Raw genomic sequence first — 13,472 nt, 5'->3', positions numbered from 1 at the left:
TGTCCAGCTTGCAATCGTCCTTGGTGTCGGGCTTGGTGTCGCTGATTTCTTGTCAATCTTGGCATGTGGTAGCAATTCAATAACTCACGTGCATCGGGTTACCATGGCCGTTGCCGTGATGCGTTTGGGTGATCGGTTTTATTGTCATCTGCTTTGTTTTTTTATCATCAAATTTATTTTTTCCGGACAAAGTAATGTTAAATTTCAGAAACTTTGCCCCAAATTTCCCAGATATTTGAATGACAACTTTTCATGCAATGTTACTTGGGGTGACGTTTCTTTTGCAGTTCATTATAGATGTAAACACAATAGCCATCAATGTAGGTATATATCTATCTACCTTGCTACACAAGGCAGACTTCGCAGAAGATATATTATTATTATTATAGATACTCCTGAACACATTACATCATCTATTGATGTTATGGTCACCGTCACGCCGCCATCTGGCACACATGGTTAAGCTGACATTGTCCTATTGTGTGTTGTCCTGAGCAGATAGGCGATAATGCATGTAAACAGTTACTATATATTGGCAAATGCAAGATTTATACATAAAGAATTTACCCTAACTTATCTTTAAAGTACTGAATGGACACTAGAATTAGAACTGGCATTATTTCTAGTGGGTGGTCTGGTTGTGGAATTTCCCAAGGTGTGCAACTGACATACCTATTTACATTTGCTTTAACACAAGTTATGAATCAATTATAATAATTATGTTCAGCAAATTTCTTCTAAACTCCCCGTTTCATTCAAGAAACGATTTAATTATTGTTTTAATGAATGGATCCTCCTCTATCGCAAGTTATATTCGAGCTAAACTGACGTCCAAAAGAAACTTTACCAGAGTTTGAAATCACTCTTGCTCAAAAACAACAAAACATACATGCATGAAGTAAAGTGTATTGAGAAGATCAATATATCAACATAATCAACACTGAAAATGACAATCATACCGCGTCCGAGAATGACGCCAGAGCCCCCCAAAGTTGGGTGTGGTACAAAACTCGAGCTTTCAGAATCATGGACAATAGACAGAGTACATAAACAATCGCTCTCGTTCAATAACAAGTCATTAGTAGCGTGTGTGACCACCAAATGCCTCAATACACGCAAAAACTCTCCGACGCACAGAAAAAGTCAGTCGTCTGATGAGGTCACGTGGGATTTGACGCCATTCTTCTTGGTGGGCCCAGATCAGTTCTTGCCGGTTGGCTGGAGAGTGTGGCCGACATGCATAGTCGCCTCTTGTTATATCAAGTGCAAGGATAAGTTGTTTAATTTTCAGACATAACAATAATTAACTATAATGTATTCGTAACCAGATACTATAAACATGTAAACATGGCCAGTACCAAATATTTGTTATTCATACGATTACCTTAATTTCACTGACGTCGAATTTGATTTTTTGACGTTTTCTTCTGTCTTCGTATATTGGTCTGTTAAAACGTGTTACTCCAACACAAGCACTGGTCGGCTCGGGGTCAGTATACTGTGTCTGAGTGGGGTATGCATGTTAAACTGCGGCATGGTATCTCAGTGGGCTAGCAATATAAATCGGCATCAGTCCGGACTGGTACGAACAGCCACACGCACGCACGCACGCACGCACGCACGCACGCACACTCTCACACACAGACTCTCTCTCTCTCTCTCTCTCACACACACACACACACACACACACACACACACACACACACACACACACATACATGCATGTCGCTATATAAGTGTAATAACCTTGGACTCGACGTTAAACCCCATTTCGGGGGCACGGGTGGCTCAGTCGTCTAAGGCGCCCCTTACAGGTGCAGAGTTGCGGCCCTTCAGCATGCCATAAACCTATGATTGTGGGTTCGAATCCCGGCTCACCCCGATTATGTTTCTAGGTTTGTCAGCACCGTGCTCGTGGGTTTCACCGAAGTGGTAAACGTCTGAGACCTGCATCACTTCGGGCTTTCCTCCCACATTAAGCTTGACACGCCGCGATATATTCCATTGAGAGGTTTTCCATCACCACTCATGTATTGTAGTTCATGTGGAGAGCATTTTGCTTTTTCGTTGTCTTGTGTGAGGCATCACTCCGTTTTTAATTGACGGCTTTGTCTAAAATACCATTCCTTCTCAAACCAATACAACCTTCAAATGGTCTAGATTTCATATAATTGCCTTGAAAAGTCCTTAAATTAATTTTTGGCTTCGAAAGGCCTGGACTCAGACACAAAAATGGGTAAATGGTAACTGAAAGTTATTTTTTTATGGGATTACTATGGCATTGCAATTTGAAAATAGCCTGAAATGGGTCTTAAAAGGACCTCTGGTCATGTTGACAGTCTCCGTCCCGAGATCATGTTGACAGCCTTCGTCCCGGGATCGTGTTGACAGCCTTCGTTCCGGGATCGTGTTGACAGCCTTCGTCCCGGAATCGTGTTGACAGCCTTCGACCAGGGATCGTGTTGGCAGCCTTCGTCCCGGGATCGTGTTGGCAGCCTCCGTCACGGGATCATGTTGACAGCCTCCGTCACGGGATCATGTTGACAGTCTCCGTCTCGGAACATGTTGACAGTCTCCGTCTCGGGATCATGTTGACAGTCTCCGTCTCGGGATCATGTTGACAGTCTCCGTCTCGGGATCATGTTGACAGTCTCCGTCTCGGGATCATGTTGACAGCCTCCGCCCTGGATCATGTTGAGAGCTAAACGCTTGGAATGGGATATAAACGATGTGTTGAAACATCACAAAGGAAAAAGAAGGCGTCAGCTGTGTACAATTCACACAGTATGTTGACATTTAATCTCATTTCTGACAAAGACAAATAATGTCTTGACTTTTTTCCCAGCATTTTATTTTAATCAATGACTTAGACGAGGTGGTTACACACTAGAAATTACATGATACATGATACACTCTGGTCAGGGATATCTACATGCACAAACATTCATGGTTACAACAAACAAAGAAAGTACTGAAATATTGTGATGATCGTTCAGCAGCATCTGCAAAGTTCATTCTCAGATCGCTTTAAGGAGGTTGGTGGGCATCACATATCAAGCCGTAGTCTTTCCAATAGAGTCACCAGCCCATTACGAAACAGCCAGTTCAGAAGCATGACGACAAGTGCACACAGGCACAGCTTCTTCAGCAGACTTGTCCATCCGTCATACAGTCCATCCCTTTCATTCTGCCCTGACTTTCTGGTTTGCATGGGATACAGCGTCTTCTCCCGCACAGAAAAGATGGCGTTCCGAGCTCCGGACCACTTCCCCGGACCTTCCAGTCTCCATTGAGGGGGAACCGCGGGTCCGAACACCATCTGGTACCACAGCTTCGGGTCAGTGAAGAACAGCCGACCAAGATTAGGTTTGCAACCGATGAGAGAACCTATTTCGTCTTGGTACTGACTGAAATACACTTGAAGCGAAAACCTTGCAGAGTCCACGTACCTTGTTTTTAGGAATGCTTTCCGTTTGTCAAGCTCGGAAAGCATTACTGAAGGGGGAGGTAACTCTACTCGACCTGCGAATACTCTCGAAGCGAGTCGTGCCTGAATTTCAAGAATTGGGGGAAGAGATCCAAAGGGTTGGACTAAGCCAACAACTGCAAAAGTGTTTTGATGAATATTTGGTGGGAAGATAAGTTTGTACAAGTATGAAAAACGCCCCTCCATCTTCACAATGGAACTGTCGAGAAATGGGAAGCTATAGTTGTATCCTGTAGCCAAAATGACCGCGTCAATGTCCTTCACCTCTGACCCATCCTCAAATATGGCTCCAGTTTTGGTGAAGGTTTTTATGTCGGATTTTATATTGATAGCCCCAATGATAATTCTGTTTGGCAGATCATCACTGATGGTTGAAACTCCGGCGTCAAAGCGAAAGTTGGGTGAAAGGCCATAATCCCTGTGTCTGTAGCGGTAGTTTATTTTGTGGTAGTGTATAGGACGCATCAGACTGACTGGGATGACTTCAATCCAGCGCTGTGCAAACATCTGATCGAACGGTTGGCCAAACTCCCCCGCCCTCTGCATTGTGTAGCATCCACGACGAGTGCTGATGTACACCTTGAAGTGGAAGAATGGGAAAATATTTACCTGCAAGCATTTTCATTACGATTGTACAGGACGAAATACATAAGTGTACTGACGACTTTCAGAAGTAAGTCTAAACAGTAAATAGTAAAGATCTCCAACATGTCTACTCTATTAAATGCATGTCATGAGGAAAACTCGGTAATCTTGTTCCATCAGACATGTCTACATACTTAATATATCTAACATTATGGGGTACTGGTTATCTTTTTAACTATCCTGGAAGCCAACGAGGACAACCAAGCCAAATGAACTTCATGAGTTTTATCAAGAATCAGTAAACACAGGATCTAAACACTTGGCTGTTTATACTTAGTTCTTGCATGTCAGAGCTGTATGCTATATCCCATTAATGCATACAACCGCCTATATTTGAGGGGGCACAAATTTGCCCTGACAATCATCCTTGTCAGCTCCATACTGGTTTGTACCAAAATGTTAAACGTCCAATATCATCACCATTTTGGGCTTTCCCGTCGAATGTAGCTGATCTTCCGTTATATAACGGTAATACTGTTCAAAGAAACTTCAAACCAAACTCCCATTCTTAACCTTGATCTATTTTCAACCAAGTGTAGAAACAAGATGGAAGATTACAGCACAACATATGTTTACTTACATGCTCTGCATGCCTACTCAACTCGCAAGCCACGTCGCTTCCGGAATTACCAATCCCAACAACCAGAACTCGCTTATTTTCAAATCCGTGGAAGTCTTTGTAGTCGTGAGTATGCAGAATCCGACCTCTGAATTGTTTCAATCCGTCGAGATGTGGAATATTGGGTTCTGTCAGGTGCCCGTGACATACCATCACGAAATCCACAGCCTCTCTTTCGAACTTTCCCGTCTGCAAATCACGACTGATGATCACCCAACTTCCGGTTTCTTCAAAGTTATCTCCCTTTTCAACCTTCTCAACTAACCTATTGAAGCGGATGTACTCTCGGAGTTTGAAATGGCTGGCATAAAGCTCAAGATATTTTTGAAAATAAGATCTGTGCATGAAGTTGGGAAACTCTTTGGGTATGGGGAAATCACTGTAGCATGTCATCTCCTTACTGGTGTTGATAACACACGAACTGTAGACACTGGGGCAGCCATCTTGGGGAGTAGGGGAGTAATTCCACAGCCCTCCAATGTCGTCCGACTTCTCAAAACAGATCGGCAGCAGACCTTCATCAAGGGAAGATTTAATGGCCGCCAGACCCGCTACTCCCCCACCTATCACTCCAACTGTTTTCGGCATTGTTGCTGCGGTATACAGCAGTAGTGTAGACACTGAAAGGAAATATACAACATGGGCTATCTTCATGCACTGTTTTAAACCTTTCTCATAGTTTCATGAAGCTGATTTAATTCTTCTATCTTCATTTTACTGATGACATTTAGATTCTTTATTGACGTAGTTTTCAGTTCTCTGTCGATTTTGACTTTGTAAACTATTTTGAGAAAAACTCGAAAATATCTGTTAAGACGTCACATTTTAAAATGCGTACTTGAATATTAACTTATCTTTATTATTAATTACAGTCAACATAACCTGATACTCGACATCATAATTTCACTGTTTCAGATATGTGTGACTGGGTAAAAGAAGAATAAGAATGTTAGACATGACAATGGTTTCTATGATGTTTTCTTTTTACTACTGAGAATGTAGGAACAAGACTTTAAATTAAAAGAAATTAAACGATTCCAGCAACCTTTCCTGATGGGTGGATCGGCAAACATTACGAACAGTATCGACTAGGCAGTGTAGTTCTTGATATTGCCTTTAAACTTTTGACCAACCAGAAGCTCCATCAAATCTGACAAAGACTTCATGTTTTTGAATATGAAATTTGCAAACAAGGTAATTGGTGTCTTAAATTAATATTCTCATACAAAAATCAGTTTACCAAAATGTGCCACAATATTTCATATTTGGGGAAGCATCAACAATTCCATTTTCCAATACGAAAACATTTCATCAGCTTGTTCAGTGAAATTGTAAGAAAGTTTTGCAGAACGTGGTCTTCGCGGCTCATGATGTAAATTCTGCTACTTATGGCTGCCAAGACCAACCTGTAGGTCATATAATCACCGGTGACTTCTCAGTTGTTGACAATAACTGCCTTCGTTAGCTGTTTAAATATGGACTAAAATATTGGGCAGCCTCCTACCAATTGGGATCACAAGTTTTAAATCATTATGGATGCTATCGAAGCATATGCCAATAAATGGGCCAAAAGAGAAAAGGGACCTGTTGAATGTCTTTCGGAGAGGGTTAAGTCAGAGGGAGAATACACAAACTGAAAACGAGGAAACAGAATTGGAATATACCCATTCTGTCCCAGCCAGCTCTCAGAGAAAACCGTGAAATGCTGCGGTGGCAAAACAAGATAAGAAGGCCAAGAAGTATAACTTCAGCTTCAGGTGATCTGATATTGTTCAATAACCATCAAATGGCTAATTCCCTTTTACTGTTTTACCCAACTGAACTAAAAAAACAAAGAGACCAGTCAGATTGCTCATCTGTTTCATAGTTAGATATGTGCATTAAGATTCAGAGTGACACTATACTCTCCACAAGAATGCATGACAAGAGGGATGACTTCACCTTCCCTATAGTCTTTGAATGGCATCTAGCAGAAAGGAAGAGAATTATTAATGTCAACGTTTAGGAGTATATACTTACTCCTTCATCAGGTGAATGACAACGTTCATTAGGAACACAACGTTTCGGAGTATATACTTACTCCTTTACCTTATGAAGGAGTAAGTATATACTCCGAAACGTTGTGATCCTCATAATAAAGAAGTTCTCTTACTTAACTTTCCAATAGTCAACTTTCCCTTTATGTAGAGCAATATTCCTGCAGCTACAGCCCTTGGTGTTAACATTTCACATCTTTCGAGGTACAATTGAGCATATTCGTTCTACCAAGATTTCAGAGAGTGTCCTGGGACTCTTGCTCAGAAGCTGTTTGATCAAGGTTACACCATTCAAGGCTCAGTAAAGCTTTCGAAATAATTTCCAAATTTGTCGTATGTACCACTATTTGCTCATACTCATTTATCACTCTTTACCAAAACACGTGTAAGACTATGCTCTAATGCTCATTGCTCTAGTGTTTTAAAACCCATGTATTAGAATGTTCATGTACCACTTTGTTCTAAGATTCATGTATGGCTATGTTCAAATGATCATGTATCGCTGCGTAGTAAGACTCATGCATCAACATGAAATGATGCTCAAGCACCACTATGAAAGTCCTGCATCGCTGTTCTAATGCTTATGTATCACTGTTCTGATGCTTGCGTTTCACTATGTACTGATGCATAAGTAGCACTATGTACTGATAATGTTCATGTATCGCTGCGTAGTAAGACTCATGCATCAATATGTAATGATGCTCAAGCACCACTATGTTCTGAAACTCATGTCTCGCTGTTCTGATGTACAACTATGTACTAACGATCATGTATTACTATGAACTAATGCTTCCGTATAGCTATGAACCAATGCTCCAGTATTACTATGAACTAATGCTCCTGTATCTATATGAACTAATGCTCCTGTATCACTATGAACTAATGCTCCTGTATTACTATGAACTAATGCTCCTGTATCACTATGAACTAATTCTCCTGTATTACTATGAACCAATGCGCCTGTATTACTATGAACCAATGCTCCTGTATTACTATGAACTAATGCTCCCGTATTACTATGAACTAATGCTCCTGTATTACTATGAACTAATGCTCCTGTATCACTATGAACTAATGCTCCTGTATTACTATGAACTAATGCTCCTGTATTACTATGAACTAATGCTCCTGTATTACTATGAACTAATGCTCCTGTATTACTATCTACTAATGCTCCTGTATCACAATGTGTTAATGTTCATGCACCATTATGTTCTGATGCTCGTGTTCCACTATGTTCTAGTCCTCATGCAATGTAATAGAGTATAACTCCATACTATTCACGCGAAATTTGATATGTGGTTTTTTAAAGAATAGTGAACACAGACACATCGTTTGAATACGTTGAGCATATGTGATGATACATAGATAACTTTAAAGCAATATGAGTTTGACTAAGACCTAAGACAAAATCATAATCTTACCTACAATCAGAATTCACGCAGAGTCTCTAGATTTAGCAGCACGGTGGATTGCCACTTGGCATATATATACACAGAGAAAGTCCCAGTCATCCAATGAAACATAACAGTAATTAATAGTCGTCCAGTAATGGTGCTATCATGTACTATAATGGTCATTTGTCCGACCATGCAGAACATGTTCTAGGGGACTTAATAGAAGTAGGATGAAATCGTAATTTATGATATTAGATGCCATCCTTAATTACTTTTTAATAATTCCAGTTTCTATGGTTCATCTCGACTTCCGATCATTGCCCTACATATTGATGTAGGGTCACATTTACAAGTGGATCTTTATCTGAAGAAATGTATATTGGACGCCCCTGTTTCGTATTAGTTTTTAGCTGTACGCTGATTCGTTTCGACCATTCCCAAAGTGCAGTAGCCAATTTGTCAGCACCCATGTAAATGCGTGAGTTAGAACAATGGATTTGTCAGGGAAGCTGATATAGCTCTTCTGTTCATCTCGACTGTGGGGTATGGAGATCTGATACTGGCAGATGTTTTTCAAAGAATATGTATTTGATTGAACGCAACAATAACTAATATCCAAATCTCGATGTGATGTAGTGTTGTCATACAATGTGCATCCAGTGTGAATCTGACACTGTGTGAATTATGAAAGCAATGGCAAAGTTTTTGAAGACAAAATGATAACAAAATGACTCACTCAGTATGTGATGCTGTTATCTACATCATGTGTAAAATTATAGCGTTTAGAAAATGTTGGAAGTAAATAATTGATCTATTATTCGAACTACCATCAGGGATTACAGTGTGTTGTTTTCAGGAAATAACATATTAGAATTGTTAGAGAAACTGGTTTTAGCATGATTTGATTTATATAACAGTTATCAAATATAACAGTTATGTTCAAATGCCTGATCATCAATCATGGCGTCACCAACATGGCGTCACCCTGTCTTTCGGCGAGCGAGTCAGAATTGACCATTGAAGATCTTGACAAATTACTGGAATAATAATCACAGTCCAATTGAGACGTGTTTAAAAAATCAAGTTTCAGCTGGATGTTTTTTGCTGTGAAGAAAGTGGTTTATCAAAAGTTATTTATGGTGTTCTTCAGAAATAACAGAGGTTGCAATCTAGAAATAATACCACTGCATCACTAAACTTGTTAACTCAGGAAACTCAATGAAACGGAAGAAGTACTTCGCAAGAAAGAATAGGAATGTTTTGAACTTAATAAAAAACATGTAGAACTTAAAGATAAGATTTATCTTGAAAAGTTTGGAGTTAGCCGTTTTAGCACTGATAATTCTTTCATACGATTCTACACTGGTTTTCGAACATAAGCTCTTTTTTGTGCATTTTTCTCTTTCATTCAGCCTAGTGCCCCCAACATGCAAAGTGCATACCATGTTCCGAGAGAAATTGTATGTCTTGCTGGTAGACCAAGGTCAATGCTGCTCATAGATAAGTTTTTTTTAATGTATTTTTTGTAGACTGAGAGCTGGTCTGCTAGAACTGGATTTATCTGTACGTTGTATCACCCATTCAAGTACTGTGAGTAGAAAATTGGTTACACGGGCTAATTTTTTTTGTACATTTTTAATTGATAGATATATGCCTTCATGTTTCAAATAAACTTACCCATCTTCACGAGTAGTCATTGATTGCACAGAAATTAAAACCCAGTACCCATCCTCTATGAATCTAAACTCTAAACCTTACTCACATTATAAGACTACAAATACATTTAATGCTCTTTTAGGTATTGCTCCATACGGTGCAGTCACTTTTGTATCTTGTTTAGCTCCTGGGTGTATGTCTGATGTTGAAATTGTTCAATTGAGTGGAATATTAGATCTACCGGAGCCTGGTGATAGTATCTGGCAAAGGATTTACTATAGGCAACAAGTTAAGTGAAATCAATGTTGGTCTCAACATCCGACCATTCTTACACTCTCATGGTCAGTTTAGTAGGAACCAGGTTGAACAAACAGAAATGTATCCATGTTGAGCGAGCCATCCGCAGAGTAAAAGAAAATCATATATTTGACAGCTTTATTCCCCTTAATCTTGTTGGATCCATCAACCAACTTTGAACAGAAGCTGCTCTTCTTACCAACTCTGGGGGTCCACTTATACAAGATAGGTTAAAATAGCATCAATTGTACTTGTATACAGGACCATAAAACTGTAAAATATCTACAAAGTCAGAATAAAAAGACAAATTCATCATTATATTGTTATCATTTCAAAACACTTTGTATTGTGTACATAATCCAAGAAAGTTTGTACATGTCTCAAACAGTGTTAGCAGTTAAAATAGCACACTGTTCACCATAATTAAAGATCCATGAAGATCCAGGTTAGAATAGCAACCCATGCTTGTTGATCGGAAGGTCAGACTCGCTGACTTGGGTGATGCATGTCATTCTATCCCAATTGCAAAGATCGATGCTCATGATTTCAATCACTGGATTGTCAGGTCCAGACCTGATTATTTTCAGACCGCCGTCATATAGCTGGAATATTGCTGAGTGCGGCGTTAAACAACAAAGGAACCATAATTAAAATTTGGTTCAAATCTGGACAAGCTGGAGTGGTGTTATTACTGACATGACAAACATGGGGTTACTTTCTTGTACACTCCTGAATTCTGCTTCATTACATTTAACTACGTCTTTATTCTCAGTATTCATTGGAAATATTATCATGGTAAGATACAAGTATCTACAATAGATAAGTATCCTTATGTCGTGAAGATACGGGGTAAAATAGGTCTTCAGCAAACAGCAAACGCTGAATACATGAAGATTCGTGAGGAGAGACGTTTATAGACGTTGAGGTTCGTAGGTTATTCACGCTGGAAATGATTTAAAGATACAGAAACAGAAACCGTTACTGAAAATGGGACACACGTGAACTACTTACATCACAGTATCACAGTAAATACAAAGAAAGTATGTATAAATACAATAATATGTGATCCAAGAAGCCAGAAATTTAAGTGTTACACGAACTAACATTATAGTTACAATTCTTATCTCTCAACACTGATGTATACTTATTTCTTGCCCCTCTGCATCCGAAGATTCCGGGGTAGAATTGGTCTTCAGCAACCCATGCTTGCCGTAAAGGGTGACTATGCTTGTCGTAAAAGGCGGGATTGGGTGGTCAGGCTCGCTCACTTGGTTGATGCATTTCATCAATCCCAATTGTGTGGATCGACGCTGATGATGTCGATCACTGGATTATCTGGTCCAGACTATTATTTACAGACCACCGTCATATAGCTGGAATATTGTTGAGTGCTGCGTTAAACAACAAACAAACATCATAAATGTCAGTACCCCTGTAATTATTAGACCCTTGGGCCATAATTTTAGACCACCGAAGTGGAGAATGTGTATATACCAGTATAACTGACAGATACTAAAAGTCTATGTCACTCAACTTGCAACTGTTGAAGAATATGTTGAATAGATAACAAGTATATTTAAAATCAATATTCCACATGAGCTTTCAGATGAACTTGTGAGTTGTCATACCTTCACAATGTTACCAATTAAAAATCAAGCAGCAACATTTGTTCGCAATTCATTACTATCAAGGGAAAATCAGATTGGATCATCTGTCTTGGATACTTATTGTGTTGAATACACACACCTGTAGACAAATTTTGTGTTTCATAGAACATATTTTCTTCAAAAAGTAAATAAATAGTGTAAGTCATTCCTCTACATGTTTATGAAAATACTTGGATGATAATCTGGTCATTATATTAAAATCCTTGTGGCCTAATGATCATGATGAAAATAAACTTTATGTTGACTGACCTTATCGTATTCTTTATGTTTCAGTTTTGGGTTGATTCCAGTATTACTAAAGGGCATTGTAAAATAGCTGCAGAGGACAGATAACTAATTAGTCACTGTTAATTTTGTATAAATTAATTAAGGTAATACTAAAAAAGAATGCATCTAACTTAGCTTGAAGTTTACACCACTTTTCAGAATTAAATTTAACTCTTTCCAAATGGGTTTCCTGCTGAGGCCAAACAAAAAGAGTCACACCATGTTAAACCTGAAACAGCAGGTGACATGACCTGAAAATAATCGTTATGACTTTCCTTAAGGGACATCATACCATTCTTCCTCTGCAGGTAAGCTACATTATCTAAATCTGGAGCTACAACACTTTTGATCTCTAAGAGACCAAAAGGAGGGTCAGGAGAATTTCCGTGTTGCACATTTACTTTCTACAACTGAGAATGTCTGTGTTGCATGTTTACTTCATGCTGCTGAGAATGTCTCTGTTACATGTTTGCTTCATGCTGCTGAGAATGTCTGTGTTGCATGTTTACTTCATGCTGCTGAGAATGTCTCTGTTACATGTTTGCTTCATGCTGCTGAGAATGTCTGTGTTGCATGTTTACTTCATGCTGCTGAGAATGTCTCTGTTACATGTTTGCTTCATGCTGCTGAGAATGTCTGTGTTGCATGTTTACTTCATGCTGCTGAGAATGTCTCTGTTACATGTTTGCTTCATGCTGCTGAGAATGTCTGTGTTGCATGTTTACTTCATGCTGCTGAGAATGTCTCTGTTACATGTTTACTTCATGCTGCTGAGAATGTCTGTGTTGCATGTTTACTTCATGCTGCTGAGAATGTCTCTGTTACATGTTTACTTCATACTACTGAGAATGTCTGTGTTGCATGTTTACTTCATGCTGCTGAGAATGTCTCTGTTACATGTTTGCTTCATGCTGCTGAGAATGTCTGTGTTGCATGTTTACTTCATGCTGCTGAGAATGTCTCTGTTACATGTTTGCTTCATGCTGCTGAGAATGTCTGTGTTGCATGTTTACTTCATGCTGCTGAGAATGTCTCTGTTACATGTTTACTTCATGCTGCTGAGAATGTCTGTGTTGCATGTTTACTTCATGCTGCTGAGAATGTCTCTGTTACATGTTTGCTTCATGCTGCTGAGAATGTCTGTGTTGCATGTTTACTTCATGCTGCTGAGAATGTCTCTGTTACATGTTTGCTTCATGCTGCTGAGAATGTCTGTGTTGCAGGTTTACTTCATGCTGCTGAGAATGTGTGCCTTGTATGTTTGTTCAATACCCCTGAGAATGTTTGTAATGCACGTTTACTTTATACTGCTGAGAATGTTCGTGTTTGGTGTTTACTTCATACTACTGAGAATGTTTATGTTGCATGTTTACTTCATGCTGCTGAGAATGTGTGTCTTGT

The 13,472-nt window shown here is 39.3% G+C and overlaps 1 protein-coding gene across 1 annotated transcript; it reads right to left on the bottom strand.

Annotated features, from left to right (window-relative positions):
* Window positions 1–3,046: 3,046 nt before the first annotated feature.
* Window positions 3,047–5,339, bottom strand: LOC139442292 (flavin-containing monooxygenase 5-like). The gene is made up of 2 exons (XM_071223084.1): window positions 4,713–5,339; window positions 3,047–4,066 (listed from the first exon to the last, which is right to left on the bottom strand). Exons 1-2 carry the CDS (start codon window positions 5,337–5,339, stop codon window positions 3,047–3,049), a joined length of 1,647 nt encoding a protein of 548 aa, XP_071079185.1.
* Between the last annotated feature and the right edge of the window lie 8,133 nt (window positions 5,340–13,472).

Source organism: Haliotis cracherodii, unplaced genomic scaffold (assembly GCF_022045235.1).
Source record: "Haliotis cracherodii isolate W230 unplaced genomic scaffold, xgHalCrac1.p SCAF_5, whole genome shotgun sequence".
Classification (NCBI taxonomy): domain Eukaryota; kingdom Metazoa; phylum Mollusca; class Gastropoda; order Lepetellida; family Haliotidae; genus Haliotis; species Haliotis cracherodii.
Note: the sequence above shows the minus strand (reverse complement) of the source record. Positions and strands in the feature narration are given on the sequence as shown.